General features: G+C 39.7%; 1 protein-coding gene across 8 annotated transcripts in view; it reads right to left on the bottom strand.

The window, feature by feature from the left end:
* Positions 1-19,557, bottom strand: part of pou2f2a (POU class 2 homeobox 2a) — a 228,820-nt gene that overhangs the window by 22,688 nt on the left and 186,575 nt on the right. For 5 of the 8 annotated variants that reach the window (XM_062047389.1, XM_062047385.1, XM_062047386.1 and 2 more), the window contains 4 exons: positions 9,392-9,540; positions 9,013-9,316; positions 8,547-8,688; positions 1,342-1,415 (listed from right to left, as the gene is read on the bottom strand). In XM_062047389.1, coding sequence (XP_061903373.1) covers positions 1,342-1,415; positions 8,547-8,688; positions 9,013-9,316; positions 9,392-9,540 — 669 coding nt within the window. The remainder of the gene's footprint in view (positions 1-1,341; positions 1,416-8,546; positions 8,689-9,012; positions 9,317-9,391; positions 9,541-19,557) is intronic. The other 3 variants (XM_062047392.1, XM_062047393.1, XM_062047391.1) reach the window with 1 other exon arrangement.

Below are 19,557 nucleotides of genomic sequence, written 5' to 3' on the forward strand. Positions count from 1 at the left end.
CATCTGGTGGTGTCAGAAGAGTATAACATAAAATGGAATTTTGGACAAAAAGTGTAAAAAAAATAATTACCATGTCACTACACATGAAGTACACATTTGTGTACTTATGGACTAAGTACATCATATCAAAAGATGATTCTTAGTTTTTATTCTAATTAGGGTCCAATAAGCCCAAATAGCAAAGAGAAATTAAAAAAATCATCTAAACAAACAGCTTGGACCTTAAGAGGTTAATGGATGAATTTATCAGGACTGAAATGTCACGCACGCACGCGCGCACGCACGCACGCACGCACGCACGCACGCACGCACGCACACACACACACACACACACACACACACACACTAATGCTTAAAAAGTACCGTTCAGGTTAGTTTAAAATGTCCAATTTGCCGCTAGAGAACACGTAACCTCTAAAGGCTTAGTGGCCACATGCGTGGACAGCACCTTTTAGTTCTTATTTCCAAAATTGTGTACATTACTGAGTTGGGGTCTTATGGCCGCTTATGTGGACACTTACACTGCCATCTGGTGGTGTCAGAAGACTATAACATACAATGGAATTTTGGACAAAAAGTGTAAAAAAAACAATTACCATGTCACTACACATGAAGTACACGTTTGTGTACTTATGGATAAGTACATCATATCAAAAGATGATTCTTAGTTTTTATTCTAATTAGGGTCCAATAAGCCCAAATAGCAAAGAGAAATAAAAAAAATCATGTAAACAAACAGCTTGGACCTTAAGAGGTTAATGGATGAATTTATCAGGACGGAAATGTCACGCACGCACGCACGCACGCACGCACGCACGCACGCACGCACGCACGGACGCACGGACGCACACACACACTAATGCTTAAAAAGTACCGTTCAGGTTAGTTTAAAATGTCCAATTTGCCGCTAAAGAACACGTAAGTGAAGTGAAGTGAATTATATTTATATAGCGCTTTTCTCTAGTGACTCAAAGCGCTTTACATAGTGAAAACCCAATATCTAAGTTACATTTAAACCAGTGTGGGTGGCACTGAGAGCAGGTGGGTAAAGTGTCTTGCCCAAGGACACAACGGCTGTGACTAGGATGGCGGAAGCGGGAATCGAACCTGCAACCCTCAGGTTGATGGCACGGCCACTCTACCAACCGAGCTATACCGCCCCCCAAGGGCGGTATAGCTGTATAGCATGTAAACAAACAGCTTGGACCTTAAGAGGTTAATGGATGAATTTATCAGGACGGAAATGTCACGCACGCACGCACGCACGCACGCACGCACGCACGCACGCACGCACGCACGCACACACACGCACGCACACACATTCTGCATTTGCACACACACCTTGCATGGTAGCCAGTGGATTGCTGCTGATGAGCGCCTGGTTCATTCCTGTGCTTACTCCCATCATGGTGTTCCTGAGGAAGCAAACGCACATTGATTACGGACGATGTTTCTTTGTCGTCACGAGGCCAGTGGTGCCTAACCTTTTTTGCACCAGGGACCGGTTTCATGTAGGCAACAGTTACAATTATACATAATGTTGGATATAGACAACATTCACACCCTTTATTCATTGAATCAAAAATACTGAAATTCCACGACATAGTGAATTTGCAAACAGCTAAAATTATGCACGAAGGAAACTACAATCTGCTACCCAAGAATATACAACAATTCTTCTCAGCAAAAGAGGAGAAATATAATCTTAGAGACATTTGTAAGCACGTACAACACTTAAGACCTTCAGTATATCAGTATGTGGAATTAAATGATGGAATGTATTAACCAAATAAATCAAACAACGTACTAATATGATCCACTTCAAGAAACTCTTCAATCTAAAAGTGTTTACAAAGTACAAAGAAGAAGAACCATGATAAACATTCTGAATTTATTTCATCCATTCATTAATTTTCTAGATAATCTTATTTATCTCACCATATGAAATACAACTTACTTAATTATTATTCATTTATTTTTAATGTTATTACTTATGGGGTATATTGTGAATACATTGAGAACAGGAAGTGAACAAATTTTTTTGCAACTGCTATGCTAAGGTTAAAGGGTAGGATTAAATACGCTCTGCTTCTTCCTACTCCTTTTCGAACATGTTGAATAGTGAAACTGGAAATTGTGATGTATCATGTTGTATGCATGCATGTTCCAAATAAACACAAACTCAAACCGTTTCAAAGAGCGGCCTTCCATTTGAGGCAGATCAATACAGCAAAAATAAATGCATGAAAAATACAACTCACAATAACACAAAACTCGAGGGAGGTCTGGACTTTTTTCCTTTGCAAAAAAGCTTTTGTTTTTTTAATAATTCCCGCCAGCTTGTGGGCTTATTTTCTGGCTAATGTATCTGATGCGTTATTTGTGACACACCATTGTCGATAATACAACTTTACATATCTATTCTAAAAGTTATGTATTCATATTTTGTGCAATATTTCACAGGTAAGTACACTAATGCTGCTCTTTTGATGCAATTTTCCACCGGGCGTAAACACATCTGTTAGTGCTAACTACTTGCTCAATAGGGCTACGTGCAATAATAGCAGCACTTTACCTTCCTGGGATGTGAGCACCCTTTTGAAAAAAAGAGGAACATTGAGAAAAAAGAAGAAAATTGAGAAAAAAAGAGGAACATTTCTATGAGCAATAAGTGCTGCCATGCAAACTCCGAAAGAAACATTTTGAAAATCAAGACTGCATTCCCAGTAATTGGGTGCAATTCTACATAGGGCTCCAACTAACAACTAATTTGATAATCGATTAATCTGTCGATTATTACTTTGATTAATCGATTAATAATCGGATAAAAGAGACAAACTACATTTCTATCCTTTCCAGCATTTTATTGAAAAAAAAAACAGCATACTGGCACAATACTTATTTTGATTATTGTTTCTTAGCTGTTTGTAAATGTAGCAGTTTATAAATAAAGGTTTATAAAAAAAATTAAAAATAAATAAAATAAAAAAGTAGCCTCTGCGCATGCGCATAGCATAGATCCAACGAATCGATGACTAAATTAATCGCCAACTATTTTTATAATCGATTTTAATCGATTTAATCGATTAGTTGTTGCAGCCCTAATTCTACACTACATTTTACTTTAAGATTTATTCTCATCTACTAACCTCTTTTGGCTGTCTTTTTGACACTTGCATGTCCCTTGTAATCTACCACAGATTTTCTAGTAGATCATTTACTAACATTATTATAATTGACAATGCACTATTATGTTGGATCCACTATGGACTGGACTCTCACACTATTATGTTAGATCCACTATGGACTGGACTCTCTCACTATTATGTTAGATCCACTATGGACTGGACTCTCTCACTATTATGTTAGATCCACTGTGGACTGGACTCTCACACTACTATGTTAGATCCACTATGGACTGGACTCTCCCACTATTATGTTAGATCCACTATGGACTGGACTCTCTCACTATTATGTTAGATCCACTGTGGACTGGACTCTCACACTATTATGTTAGATCCACTATGGACTGGACTCTCACACTATTATGTTAGATCCACTATGGACTGGACTCTCTCACTATTATGTTAGATCCACTATGGACTGGACTCTCTCACTATTATGTTAGATCCACTGTGGACTGGACTCTCACACTATTATGTTAGATCCACTATGGACTGGACTCTCACTATTATGTTAGATCCACTATGGACTGGACACTCTCACTATTATGTTAGATCCACTATGGACTGGACTCTCACACTATTATGTTAGATCCACTATGGACTGGACTCTCACACTATTATGTTAGATCCACTATGGACTGGACTCTCACACTATTATGTTAGATCCACTATGGACTGGACTCTCACACTATTATGTTAGATCCACTATGGACTGGACTCTCTCACTATTATGTTAGATCCATTATGGACTGGACTCTCACACTATTATGTTAGATCCACTATGGACTGGACTCTCACTATTATGTTAGATCCACTATGGACTGGACTCTCACACTATTATGTTAGATCCACTATGGACTGGACTCTCACACTATTATGTTAGATCCACTATGGACTGGACTCTCACACTATTATGTTAGATCCACTACGGACTGGACTCTCACAATATTATGTTAGATGCACTATGGACTGGACTCTCACACTATTATGTTAGATCCACTACGGACTGGACTCTCACAATATTATGTTAGATCCACTATGGACTGGACTCTCACACTATTATGTTAGATCCACTATGGACTGGACTCTCACTCTATTATGTTAGATCCACTATGGACTGGACTCTCACACTATTATGTTAGATCCACTGTGGACTGGACTCTAACACTATTATGTTAGATTCACTATGGACTGGACTCTCACAATATTATGTTAGATCCACTATGGACTGGACACTCCCACTATTATGTTAGATCCACTATGGACTGGACTCTCCCACTATTATGTTAGATCCACTTTGGACTGGACTCTCCCACTATTATGTTAGATCCACTATGGACTGGACTCTCCCACTATTATGTTAGATCCACTATGGACTGGACTCTCACACTATTATGTTAGATCCACTACGGACTGGACTCTCACAATATTATGTTAGATGCACTATGGACTGGACTCTCACACTATTATGTTAGATCCACTACGGACTGGACTCTCACAATATTATGTTAGATCCACTATGGACTGGACTCTCACACTATTATGTTAGATCCACTATGGACTGGACTCTCACTCTATTATGTTAGATCCACTATGGACTGGACTCTCACACTATTATGTTAGATCCACTGTGGACTGGACTCTAACACTATTATGTTAGATTCACTATGGACTGGACTCTCACAATATTATGTTAGATCCACTATGGACTGGACACTCCCACTATTATGTTAGATCCACTATGGACTGGACTCTCCCACTATTATGTTAGATCCACTTTGGACTGGACTCTCCCACTATTATGTTAGATCCACTATGGACTGGACTCTCCCACTATTATGTTAGATCCACTTTGGACTGGACTCTCCCACTATTATGTTAGATCCACTATGGACTGGACTCTCACAATATTATGCTAGATCCACTCGACGTCCATTGCACCGGTCGCTCCAAGGTTTCTCATTGTCATCCCATTGGGTTGAGTTTTTCCTTGCCCTGCTGTGGCTTGTGCAGCCCTTTAAGACACTCGTGATTTAGGGCTATATAAGTAAACTTTGATTGATTGATTGAATGTAAAATTCTATAACATGCATGCAAATAACTAATTTCTCATTTGGCAACGCTATCCTGTAGCCCCGCCCCCTCAAGTCGTATACTTCCTGTGTTGTGACCTCTGTTTACAATATTTCACGTCAAAAATACACCTTCTCGCTGGCTACTAATAAATAGTCTATAACTACAACTGCTTCAGAACTAACAGTGTTCGGCTTGTAATCATCCAAATATGATTAGCAGCAAAGTCATCAACGTTGTAGCTTGTTTCGGTGCTCCTGATCGTCTCAGCGTCCTACGACTCAGTGCGAGTGCGGCGTTTAGCCAAGAGAAACTGCGAGTCACTGGAGCTGAGGCGAGCGTTCAATTAGCCTTGTTTAGATCGTATTTTTATTAATATTTCATTTTTTAAAAAGTCATAATTTGGCGTGAAAATGAAAGTTGAAAAACGTCGATTTCCGCGTTTTCGCAGACATTTCACATGCCTGAACTTAGAAAGAAAAAAAGAAAAACGGAAGAAATAAAGATCAACTTACAACAAAGAATAACTAACATTGTTTTTGAGTCTGTGGCAGAAAATATTTAAAAGGCATCAATTTGCCTGAAATAAACCAAATAAATCCTTATTTAAACTATAAAAATGTTTTGACCGACTTGAAAAAATAAACAAAAAAAACCCTAAACAGATAATAATAAATTGAAATTGATCGATCAGCGACATTAACTGAGGAGCACAATATACTGTATAAAAAAATGTAACCTACAAAAAATTAGTGGAAAAAAATGAATACCGTATTTTTTGGACTATAAGTCGCAGTTTTTTTCATAGTTTGGCTTATACTCAGGAGCGACTTATGTGTGAAATTATTAACACATTACCGTAAAATATCAAATAATATTATTTAGCTCATTCACGTAAGAGACTAGACGTATAAGATTTCATGGGATTTAGCGATTAGGAGTGACAGATTGTTTGGTAAACGTATAGCATGTTCTATATGTTATAGTTATTTGAATGACTCTTACCATAATATGTTACGTTAACATACCAGGCACGTTCTCAGTTGGTTATTTATGCCTCATATAACGTACACTTATTCAGCCTGTTGTTCACTATTCTTTATTTATTTTAAATTGCCTTTCAAATGTCTATTCTTGGTGTTTGCTTTTATCAAATACATTTCCCCCAAAAATGTGACTTATACTCCAGTGTGACTTATATATGTTTTTTTCCTTCTTTATTATGCATTTTCGGCCGGTGCGACTTATACTCCGGAGCGACTTATATTCCGAAAAATACGGTAAAACAATATGTGCTGATTCATTAATTTTTTTAATCAAAATGAGGAAGTCAGGACTAATGACGTCAATTAGCACGTTTAAAGCACGATACTGATCAAGCATGTCCCCCGGGGTCACACGTGCCCCACCCCACTATTTGAGAGGAACTGGTTTAAGCTTGTTTAGTTAGATTTTTTTTAAAGGTGCTTCATTTACGCACCGAAGTTCTTCCTGTTTTTAGCCATCAGTGTGTGAATGTGTGTGTGAATGGGTGAATGTGGAAATAGTGTCAAAGCGCTTTGAGTTCCTTAAAAAAGGTAGAAAAGCGCTATACAAGTATAACCCAGTTACTAGGGCTGCGAATCTTTGGGTGTCCCACGATTCGATTCAATATCGATTGTTGGGGTCATGATTCGATTCAAAATCGATTTTTTTTTTTTCGATTCAACACGATTCTCGATTCCAAAACGATATTTTTTCGATTCAAAAGGATTCTCTATTCATTCAATACATAGGATTTCAGCAGGATCTACCCCAGTCTGCTGACATGCAAGCAGAGTAGTAGATTTTTGTAAAAAGCTTTTATAATTGTAAAGGACAATGTTTTATCAACTGATTGCAATAATGTCAATTTGTTTTAACTATTAAATGAACCAAAAATATGACTTATTTTATCTTTGTGAAAATATTGGACACAGTGTGTTGTCAAGCTTATGAGATGCGATGCAAGTGTAAGCCACTGTGACACTATTGTTCTTTTTTAAATTTTTTTTATAAATGTCTAATGATAATGTCAATGAGGGATTTTTAATCACTGCTATGTTGAAATTGTAACTAATATTGATACTGTTGTTGATAATATTAATTTTTGTTTCACTACTTTTGGTTTGTTCTGTGTTGTGTTTGTGTCTCCTCTCAATTGCTCTGTTTATTGCAGTTCTGAGTGTTGCTGGGTCGGGTTTGGTTTTGGAATTGGATTGCATTGTTATGGTATTGTTTTGTATTATTTTGTTGGATTGATTAATTTAAAAAAATAAAAAAATAAAAATAAAAAAAATAAAAATAAATGAATAAATAAATAAATAAATAAATAAATAAATTAAAAAAATCGATTTTTTAAAAATGAGAATCGATTCTGAATCGCACAACGTGAGAATCACAATTTGAATTCGAATCAATTTTTCCCCACACCCCTACCATTTACCATTTACTTTGGCATTTTTCCAATTTGTACATATCTGTGCTGGTGTACATCCTATAAAAAACTCATATTTTTTGCGGTACCGGGCCGCGCCCCAACCACCGGTCCGTGGATCGATTGGTACAGGGCCGCACAAGAAATAAAAACATTTTAAATTTTTTTCTAAATATTTTTATATTTTATTTTTTTATTAAATCAACATAAAAAACACAGGATACACTTACAATTAGTGCACCAACCCAAAAAACCTCCCTCCCCCATTTACACTCATTCACACAAAAGGGTTGTTTCTTTCTGTTATTAATATTCTGGTTCTTACATTATATATCAATATATATCAATACAGTCTGCAAGGGATACAGTCCGTAAGCACACATGATTGTATTTTTTTATAACAAAAAAAATAAAAATAAATAAATAAATAAAAAATAACCCCTCCCGGTCTGTGAGACAAATTTTCAAGCGTTGACCGGTCCGCAGTTACAAAAAGGTTGGGAACTACTGTCTTACGTGAATGAGCTAAATAATATTATTTGATATTTTACGGTAATGTGTTAATAATTTCACACATAAGTCGCTCTTGAGTATAAGTCGCACACTATGAAAAAAACTGCGACTTGTAGTCCGAAAAATACGATACTTTAACTTTAACTTTAACTAATTGCTAGTCTGAAACCATAATTTGGCAGTTAGTTCATTGGGCCTGAAGGAAGTGCGCCCCCTGCTGATTGCTGCTATATATCATCTTTAATATGGTTCTATCCAGGTGATTACTCAGCATAATAATCAATCAAGCAAATGACTACTTCAGAAGTCAAAGTACTCACGCAGTGTTGAGCCCATGAGTACCGAGACCGGGCGGGGCGGGGCTGGCTGTGCTGTGAGGGGGCGGAGTCAAAGAAGAAGACCCTGCGGCGGCGGAGCTGACAGGTGTCATAGGGCAGGACGCCGACGGGGACAAAGTGGCAGCTTGAGGAGAAGAAAAAGAGCGATTAGAGCGGCGTGCGGAAGCAGGAAGTAATAATGGACAAGTTTTGTTGTTGTCAGCCGCTCTCTGGCGGCTAATAAAGTGCAATCTTTTGCCGGCTGTCAGCTCGTCGCTCACGTGTGAGGAGAGCCGACACGGCCATCGTCGCTCATGTTGTTGTCAACCGCAAAATCAATGTTGACTTCCTCTCAGAGAAGTCATTTGACCGCGCGGCGTTTCATCAACACTTTTCATCTCGCCGCCAGCCTCCTTCGGGCCGAGCTTTAATAAATGAGTGACGAGGCCAAACATGAATTACAGCTCACCTGTTGTGCTGAGGCTGCTGCTGCCCTGGGACACACCTGGACTGGCAATCTGGATGGAGAGAGATGTCAGAGAGAAGCCACTTTGGAGGGGGTGGGCGGGCCGTACCATGTGCGGGCTGTAGCAGGGGGCTTTGTGCATGACGGCGGGCGAGGTCTGGCCGGGCAGCGGCGGCGTGCTGCTGGTGGACGGGTTGATGCGCTTCTCTTTCTGCCGGCGGTTGCAGAACCAAACGCGGATCACCTCCTTCTCCATGTTGAGCTGCTCCGCCATCAGCAGGATCTCCTCCGAGGTAGGCTTCTGGTTCTGAGGGGGCCACGTGAGGTGAGCGCGGCGGGAAGGAGCGGACGGCGGGGCGGGAGGAAGCGCGGCTCTACTCACCGTGCTGAAGTTGCGCTCCAGCATGAGCCGCACGTTGGTCTCGATGCTGGTGCGCTTCTTCCGGCGTCGGCCTGCGAGACCCTCCATGCCCAGCAGGGGGGAGGAGAGGGCGGAGGGGCTGGGCAGCATGCTGTCCACTGCCATGGACTCTGCACACAAGAACAAAGACGCATGATGACGTTCAACATCTTTTATTTGCTTAGTGCAGACCTCCACCCGATATCACACCTCACTCCTACCCACTTCTCCAAAGTGGGCTGGCTCAGGGTGGAGGACAGAGTAAAACAACTTGCACTGAGCCTAGTCTATAAAATCCGTTACACCTCCCTGATACCGAAGTACATGTCAAACTACTTCCTTAATGACCGCCATAACCACAACACCAGGGGGAGCTCCACAAACCACGTTAAACCCAGATTCCGATCTAACAAAGGTCTTAACTCATTCTCCTTCTATGCCACATCAATATGGAATGCACTCCCAACAGGTGTAAAAGAAAGTGCATCTCTATCCTCCTTCAAAACCGCACTAAAAGAACACCTCCAGGCAACTTCAACCCTTGACTGACACCCTCCCCCCACCACATCCCACCTCCCCGGATTGTAAATAACCAAATGTAAATAATCAAATGTATTTCTAATGTATATACTTGTTCTTATGCTATCTGAACTCACTATGTTCTCTGCACATATCCTACCAAGTCAGACCTACACTGTTTCAATGCCCATTTCTCTGATGATGCAATTGTTGATGACTGAAGTGCTGATATCAACCAAACCCTCCTCATCCCACCCCCCGGATTGTAAATAATGTAATGTATATACTCTGATGATTAACTTGTGTGATGACTGTATTAAGCTGATATTATATATTTGTACCATGAATTGATTACGTGGACCCCGACTTAAACAAGTTGAAAAACTTATTGGGGTGTTAAAATTTAGTGGTCAATTGTACAGAATATGTACTGAACTGTGCAATCTACTAATAAAAGTTTCAATCAATCAATCAAAAAAGGGTCCGGGTGCCATTTTTGTCCCACAGCTCGTTTTTTTATTAGAGATCGACCGACAGGTTTTTTTCTTGGCCGATGCCGATATCAATTATTAGTATTCAAGGAAGTCGATAACAGATATTTGGAGCGGATATTCATTTGCAGTAAAAGTTATTCAAACATGAATAGTCTACGTCAGTAAACAGCTGGACAAGGCTTAAGTTGTTTTTTTAATTTGATTTTTGGGAAACTAATGTTGTGGTTAAGGCATACTTGCCAACTAGGAGTGTGGGGAAAAATCCATTCGAATTCGAATCGCGATTCTCACGTTGTGCGATTTAGAATCAATTCTCATTTTTAAAAAATCGATTTTTTTTCTTTTTTTTTTTTTTAATATATATTTTTTTTAAATTAATCAATCCATGTGTGTGTGTATGTGAGGATGTCTGTCTTTGTCGTCTTACTTGTTATATGATTGTGCCATATGTCCCTTGTTGGTGTGACCTGAGTGGGGTGGGAGGGTGGGTGGGGATTTGGGTTTTAAGGGAAAGGGTGTGAAGAATTTTCTGACTTTAAAATTGTACTGTTTCGACTTGCACTTTTTTCTGTATTTGAAAATGCCAATAAAAAAAGTTGGATTAAATTAATCAATCCAACAAAACAATACACAGCAATACCATAACAATGCAATCCAATTCCAAAACCAAACCCGACCCAGCAACACTCAGAACTGCAATAAACAGAGCAATTGAGAGGAGACACAAACACGACACAGAACAAACCAAAAGTAGTGAAACAAAAATGAATATTATCAACAACAGTATCAATATTAGTTATAATTTCAACATAGCAGTGATTAAAAATCCCTCATTGACATTATCATTAGACATTTATAAAAATAAAAATAAATGAACAATAGTGTCACAGTGGCTTACACTTGCATCGCATCTCATAAGCTTGACAACACACTGTGTCCAATATTTTCACAAAGATAAAATAAGTCATATTTTTGGTTCATTTAATAGTTAAAACAAATGTACATTATTGCAATCAGTTGATAAAACATTGTCCTTTACAATTATAAAAGCTTTTTACAAAAATCTACTACTCTGCTTGCATGTCAGCAGACTGGGGTAGATCTGCTGAAATCCTATGTATTGAATGAATAGAGAATCCTTTTGAATCGAGAATCGTGTTGAAATCGGGAAAAAAATCGATTTTGAATCGAATCGTGACCCCCAGAATCGATATTGAATCGAATCGTGGGACACCCAAAGATTCGCAAGCCCTATTGCAAACCCTCCCGATTTTCCCGGGAGACTCACAAATTTCAGTGCCCTCCCGAAAATCTCCTGGGGCAACCATGCTCCCGAATTTCTCCCGATTTCCACCCGGACAACAATATTAGGGGGCGTGCCTTAAAGGCACTGCCTTTAGCGTCCTCTCTCACCTGAAAAGGAGACTATTATATATGTCTCCGTTATCCATAGGTTTATCTATAACCCATAAAGTAGACAGGCACGGAGCTATTTCTCAGCGTGTGTTTATTCCAGCCGGCACGTTATTACACTGACACACAACATCCGGATTCCCATCATGCATTGCTTCAAAACTACGGCAAGTAGTAATGTCCAAAAACATAACAGAGACGAAGCAGAAGAAGGAAGAAGAGACATGGCGACGACGAGTAAGAAGAAGAAGTACGCTTGCAAGTTCCAAAATGATTGGAAAAAATAATTTCAGTTCACCCAGGACAGCTCGAAGGGGAAGGAGTATGCTGCCTGCACATTTTGTAGATCAGACTTCTCCATTGAACACGGTGGCCGAACGGATATACTCATTCATGAACGGATTATATACATATATATATATACATATATATATATATATATATATATATATATATATATATATATATATATATATATATATATATATATATATAAGAAATACTTGAAAAACCCCCACCCCATCTCCTGAATTCGGAAGTCTCAAGGTTGGCAAGTATGGGTTAAGGCCATGTCCACACTAACACGGATATTTAAAGGGGAACTGCACTTTTTGGGAATTTTGCCTATCGTTCCCAGTCATTATGAAATCATTACGGATTTTTTTTTAATGGATTCTAAATATTAAAGTAATGTGATCAAAAGTCTGCTTACAATGGAGTCTATGGGAGTCGTTCAATTCCTCCTATAAAAGCCCTTAAAACCACATCCAAACACCTCCATTAAGGTTGTATATACATGATGTAAGTATATATGTAAAGTAGTAACAGGCACGTTTGTAATAACATTTATGGATTTTGATCATTTTAAGCAAGGTTTATTTGTTTTCTTCGTCACTGATTTCTGATCACTGCAGACTTTATGAGAGTCAATAAATGTAATACAACATCACTTACTGTACAAGGTCTGCTGTCATTAGGAGTGCTAAGTTGTTCATATATTCCCATTTAGATGAAAAATGTCTCATATTGCTCACAAATAGAGATGTCCGATAGTGGCTTTTTTGCCGATATCCGATATTGTCCAACTCTTAATTACCGATTCCGATATCAACCAATACCGGTATATACAGTCGTGGAATTAACACATTAGTATGCCTAATTTTGTTGTGATGCCCCGCTGGATGCATTAAACAATGTAACAAGGTTTTCCAAAATAAATCAACTCCAGTAATGGAAAACCAACACTGCCATATTTATTATTGAAGTCACAAAGTGCATTATTTTTTTTAACATGCCTCAAAACAGCAGCTTGGAATTTGGGACATGCTCTCCCTGAGATAATCCTGATACCCACTAAAACTATGGGAAATACTATACTTTGACTTTCACAAAGTGCATTATTTATTTTACAGCTACAAAAACAATGAAGGCACACAGCTTCAGTCCAGAGTATACTAGAGTAATAAAGTAAACAATAACATAGTCCTCCTTTAGTGTAAGACTGTGTGGTACTACTTTTTTTCGGTGTTTGCTTTTCATTCATCTTCCGCTTATATTCATCGTGTATCTCCTTATGATTATTGAAGAGGTGGGAGATCAAATTGCTCGTATTAAAGGAAGACGTCTTGGTTCCTCCTCGCATAACCAACTCTTTGCAGTCATTGCAAATTGCCAGTTTTTTTATCCATCAGAGACACTTTAAAATAATCCCAAACCATGGACATGGTGTCGTTAAGTCAGTCACCGAGCTCGCTGGCTTGTTAGCCACGGCTACAGCACCGGCAACAACACACTCTTGTTGTTGTTATGCTACGCTCGCGGCGGTTTGATGAGGTCATCAAGAGTCGCCAGTAAACCTCTCATGCTGCAGTCGTGCTGCAACTCCTGTGTTGTGTGTGGGAGAGGGGAGAGGGGAGGGGCTGCTGACTGGGAGACGCAAATGCTCTGTACTGCTCCCTATGTCCGTGTACCGCTCCATACAACGGCGTTTTAGAAAGTCATTCATTTTACTTTTTGAAACCGATAAAGATAATGTCCGATATTACATTTTAAAGCATTTATCGGCCGATAATATCAACAGTAGGGTTGGGTATCGAGTATCGATTGGAACCGGGACTAACTTTCCGATTCTCCCCGAATCGTTCAAAAGTTTAAATTTCGATTCCTAGTTTCGATACCCAGTCCGCCGACTGGAAAAAAAGAATAAGTCCGCCGACCGGAAGAAGAAGCCGCTGAACACCAACGAAGAAGCACCCACCACCGGAAGTGTTAGCATAGTCGAGCCTATGTAGCCGAGCGAGTCAGTCAAGCATGGATAGCGGGCGTCGGCGGTCGAAAGTGTGGCTTTATTTTACTAAAAAAAATGAAATATCGCCGAAATATAACACATGCGACAGGACTGTTTCGTGCTTAGGAGGGTGCACGTCGAACATGATGAAGCACCTCCGAGTTCATGAAGTACAAATATATGCGTGTCCCGTCTTCGACGCGCTGCGCCGACCGTCCTCCTCCTGCTGTCAGATCTCGCTTTCTCCTATTTATGCCTTCAAGCTTCTTCCACACCCAGCGAACGTGTATTTTCCACAGCAGGAGACACTATCTGTCCAGAACGCTCACGCATTCTGCCTGAGAAGGCGAATATGGTCATTTTCCTAAGCAAGAACTGTCTCTGATTTTATACTGTACCTGCTGCTAATCTGGACTGGGTTTTGCAAGTTGTTTCTTATTGTTTATTTGCTTTTCTGCACCAGGTTAGCCCATCAGTGGGAGCACGGTAACATTTTTAAGTACCTGCAGCATCATACACTTGTGTGTGTAAATGTGTTTTCATGAGGTTTTCAAAAATAAAGCTCTCTTGAGGAAAGTGTACCCCTGTGAAAATGTGTTTATAATATTTATATTCAAGTTCATAGATTTGATATTTATATTCTAGTTGAAAACAGCCCTGTGAGGAATTTATAGTAAAGTTCATAAAAAGTTAATAGAATTAAAATTGATGGAGAATGTCAGACTATTTCATTCAGAAAGACTGTAGGTTAGCTAGCTCATTTAAAATATCCAAAACTTTTTTTTGACCCGGCCTCTTAAAAGAATCGGAATCGAGAATCGCCAGGAATCGGAATCGGAATCGGAATCGGAATCGTTTGAATTCAAACGATACCCAACCCTAATCAACAGGCCGATATTATCGGACATCTCTACTCACAAAGAAACAGGGTGCGAGCGTGGAAGGGAACAAGCGCTTTTTATGTCGTCCTCGCCAGTTTCAGGTCCTAAACGGCTGTCAAACTGTCCCAAATTGTCAGATTGTATCCTCCGCCATCTACTTTTCAGGTGAGAGGAATGATTTATGATCTACAATAAACTTACAGAGAGTGAAGTGAAGTGAAGTGAATTATATTCATATAGCGCTTTTCTCAAGTGACTCAAAGCGCTTTACATAGTGAAACCCAATATCTAAGTTACATTTAAACCAGTGTGGGTGGCACTGGGAGCAGGTGGGTAAAGTGTCTTGCCCAAGGACACAACGGCAGTGACTAGGATGGCGGAAGCGGGGTTCGAACCTGCAACCCTGAAGTTGCTGGCACGGCCGCTCTACCAACCGAGCTATACCACAGCAGGGAAGCAAGGAAGCAGCAGACCACTCGATGATGTAAACATAGTGTTCGCCCTTATAATAACAATATCGTTAATACTTGGTTAATATTCAAGTCACAAAATGTCAATGGAGTATTGTTGGCGCTTTTTGAATGGTTATCAGATTTTATGGGTGGAATAGGCCAGCTACTATTGGCTTTTATTACTGTTTATTTAGTATTTAGAATGCATTAAAAAAATACATCCGTCGTCATGTCTTTCATAATGATTGTGAACGATAGGCAAAACTCCCAAAAAAGTGCAGTTCCCCTTTAATAAACGCATACTTATCTGCGTTTATTTGATTCAGAGGGTCATAAATACTGCCATGAAGATCACTGGCTGCTCTCTCCCCTCCCTAGATGAACTGTACAGTGCCAGGTGCCTCAAAAAGGCCCAAAACATCATAAGGGACCCATCTCACCCTGGACATAAACTTTTTGAACTGCTGCCCTCGGGGCAGGAGATACAGGACAATAAAATGCCAGACAAACAGATTTAAGAACACTTTTTACCCGAGAGCAATAGTGACGCTGAACACAAGACAAGAATGACTGTGCATGTGAGCTGTGTGCTTGGTATTTTTATGTATTTTGTATATTTTTATCTATTTATCTATGTTCTTATGTTTTTATGTGTTATTATGAATTTGCACTAAATTAGTTTTGCTTACAATTTTGTTGTACAATGTACAATGACAATAAAGATATATTCTATTCTATGTTTAGGCCTCTTGTCCACCTGCAAAAGCATACTCTTGTCCTTAAAGGCCTACTGAAAGCCACTACTACCGACCACGCAGTCTGATAGTTTATATATCAATGATGATATCTTAACATTGCAACACATGCCAATACGGCCGGGTTAACTTTTAAAGTGCAATTTTAAATTTCCCGCTAAACTTCCGGTTGAAAACTCCTTTGGATGATGACGTATGCGCGTTACGTAGCCAGTGAAACAGAAGTATCGGTACCCCATTGAAGCCAATGCAAAATAGCTCTGTTTTCATCTCATTATTCCACAGTATTCTGGACATCTGTGTTGGTGAATCTGTTGCAATTTGTTCATTGCATTATGGAGAAAGAAGCTGAGCAAGCAAAGAAGAAAGTTGTCGGTGTGAAGCGGAGTATTTTGCGAGGGAAGTCAGCAACACAACACAGCCGGTGTTTCATTGGTTACATTCCCGAAAGATGCAGTCAAGATCGAAGAACTCGGACAACAGAGACTCTTACCAGGAGGACTTTGACTTCGATACACAGACGCCTGTAGAGAACTGGGACAACACAGACTCTTACCAGGATTACTTTGATTTGGATACACAGACGCAGACGTGCTACCGTGAGTACGCAGCTGCGCTTCCAAACATTTGATCGCTTGCCCGTACGCGCTTGTCACTTACGTAACTTTGGGTAAATATATAAGCTTTATGAACCTTGGGTTAGGTGAACGGTCCTTTGGGCTGAGTGAGTGTGTGTGTTGTGCAGGTGTTTGAATTGTATTGGCGGGTTATATGGACGGGAGCTAGGAGCTAGCATAACAAACACCTAGGTGTTTGTTATGCGGGTTTAATTTGTGGCATATTAAATATAAGCCTGGTTGTGTTGTGGCTAATAGAGTATATATATGTCTTGTGTTTATTTACTGTTGTTTACCCACCCGCCTCTCACAGCATCTATCTGAATCGCTTCCACTCCCCAATAGTCCTTAACTTGCACTTTCCTCATCCACAAATCTTTCATCCTCGCTCAAATTAATGGGGAAATCGTCGCTTTCTCGGTCCGAATCACTCTCACTTCTGGCCGCCATCACTGTAAACAACAGGGAACTTTGCGGAAATGTTCAACTGACTACGTCACGCTACTTCCGGTAGGGGAAAGGCTTTTTTTTGTCAGATACCAAAAGTTGCGATCTTTATCGTCGTTGTTCTCTACTAAATCCTTTCAGCAAAAATATGGCAATATCGCGAAATGATCAAGTATGACACATAGAATAGATCTGCTATCCCCGGTTTAAATAAAAAAAATTCATTTCAGTAGGCCTTTAAAAACGCAGACTTTTGCAAACGCCGACCAAAGTGTAGAGTTCCAAAACTCTCCGCTTATGGAGACTTGTGCTGACGTCACTGTTGTGCGTTGTCATTTCCAAAGCTCAACAACACTGCCTTGCTGCCTTTAAACACTACAAGAAGACTTACTGTATGTTTGAACATAAACATGCTGATATTTTCACTCAACATTGATAAAAAAAAGATGCATCAAAATGGGCTTTGCGACACAATGACAGTCAGCCGTTTTAGATACGATCGCTGTCAAACCTCCACATGATGGAAAAACTTTGACAAGCAAGACTTTTTACTTTGTGTCATAAGAAAGGTGCAACATTATCTTATTTTTGTAATCCTTATTTAATGACAGGTCATGAAGTTAACTTACGTGTCTTGCTTCCATTCGTGTAGAACAGACCTGGGCAAATTAAGGCCCGGGGGCCACATGCGGCCCGTTGAGCTTTTCAATATGGCCCGCCGGACATTTCCAAATAATTTTTTTAGATCTTTAAGATGGAAAGTGTAGCTGCCATTATGATGTGCAGTCATGTTTTCTAATGACCGTAAGTCTTCAACTATACAAAGTATTTCAATGGTTGGAATCTGCGCTTATGGCTGATATACCAGTTACTATGGTAATCTAATTAGTTACTATGGTCATCTAATTAGTTACTATGGTCATCTAATTAGTTAATATGGTCATCTACATCACAGCAGCTCAGACGAGGCACCAAGCAGTGTGGGCGGGAAGCGTTTCCACAGACGCGGAAGGATATTTTCACAACAAAGTTCTAAAGCTTAGTGATATATAGAATAGAATAGAAAGTACTTTATTGATCCCTGGGGGAAACTCAGCAAATATCAGATGTATTAGATTGTAGGTAGGTTTATTTTGTACCCTTCGCGTTCATATTTCACTGTTTGTTGCGGTTCACTTGATTGTAAAATATGTCGATCGAAAGGGGGTGTGACATTCATATTTTGTCAATATTCAGTGTTTTATCCTTCTTAGAAAAACGTAAAATTCCATTACGTTTTTTAAGGCGGTCTGTCATAACGTTTTTAGCATTCAATCAGACAATATTGTGAGGTTTTGTGTTAGTGTTCCTAAAAACAATTTTTTTCTCTAAATGTGGCCCCCGAGTCAAAATAATTGCCCAGGCCTGGTGTAGAAGGAGCCGGGTGCGACCGTGCACGCGCATTTAACGCACTTAAGCGAATAAAAAAAACATGACGTATCCTTCCTCCTTGTTAATATTAAAAACAATGTACGCTTCATTGCACATGTATCTCTATATTGATCATTAAATGCGTTATTATTCAACGAGAGTTTTGCAGCGGCACACAAAGGTCCGTGTGCTTTAGGCACTTAAACATGCAAAATGGTTTCCTTGGGGCGGTATAGCTCAGTTGGTAGAGTGGCCGTGCCAGCAACTTGAGGGTTCCAGGTACGATCCCCGCTTCCGCCATCATAGTCACTGCCGTTATGTCCTCGGGCAAGACACTTTACCCACCTGCTCCCAGTGCCACCCACACTGGTTTAAATGTAACTTAGATATTGGGTTTCACTATGTAAAAGTGCTTTGAGTCACTAGAGAAAAGCGCTATATAAATATAATTCACTTCACAAATAATGTACACTTCGCTGTACATGTTGCTGAATAAACACGTTGTAATTCTATGAGTGTTGGGTTTCAGAAACAGGCGTGCATGCACACGTTCAACACTAAAAAAAAGATTCCTAATGTTCCCAGGGCTCTGTGTACGTGCAGGCTGGTTTTGAAAAGAATGTACAAGTCATTGTGTACGTCTAGTACAGTGGTTCTTAACCTGGGTTCGATCGAACCATAGGTGAGTCGGGCTCAGGGGTTCGGCGGAGGTCAAGACACACCCGACTCATCGTGTAAATAAAAACTTCTCCCTATCGGCGTATTACGGATACGGCAACAGCAGAAGTCACACTGATTTGCAGGTGTGTAATTTGTTGTGATTTTATGCACTGTGTTGGTTTTGTTGTTTGAACAAGATGATGTTCATGCACG

Source organism: Entelurus aequoreus, linkage group LG05 (genome assembly GCF_033978785.1).
Source record: "Entelurus aequoreus isolate RoL-2023_Sb linkage group LG05, RoL_Eaeq_v1.1, whole genome shotgun sequence".
Classification (NCBI taxonomy): Eukaryota; Metazoa; Chordata; class Actinopteri; order Syngnathiformes; family Syngnathidae; genus Entelurus; species Entelurus aequoreus.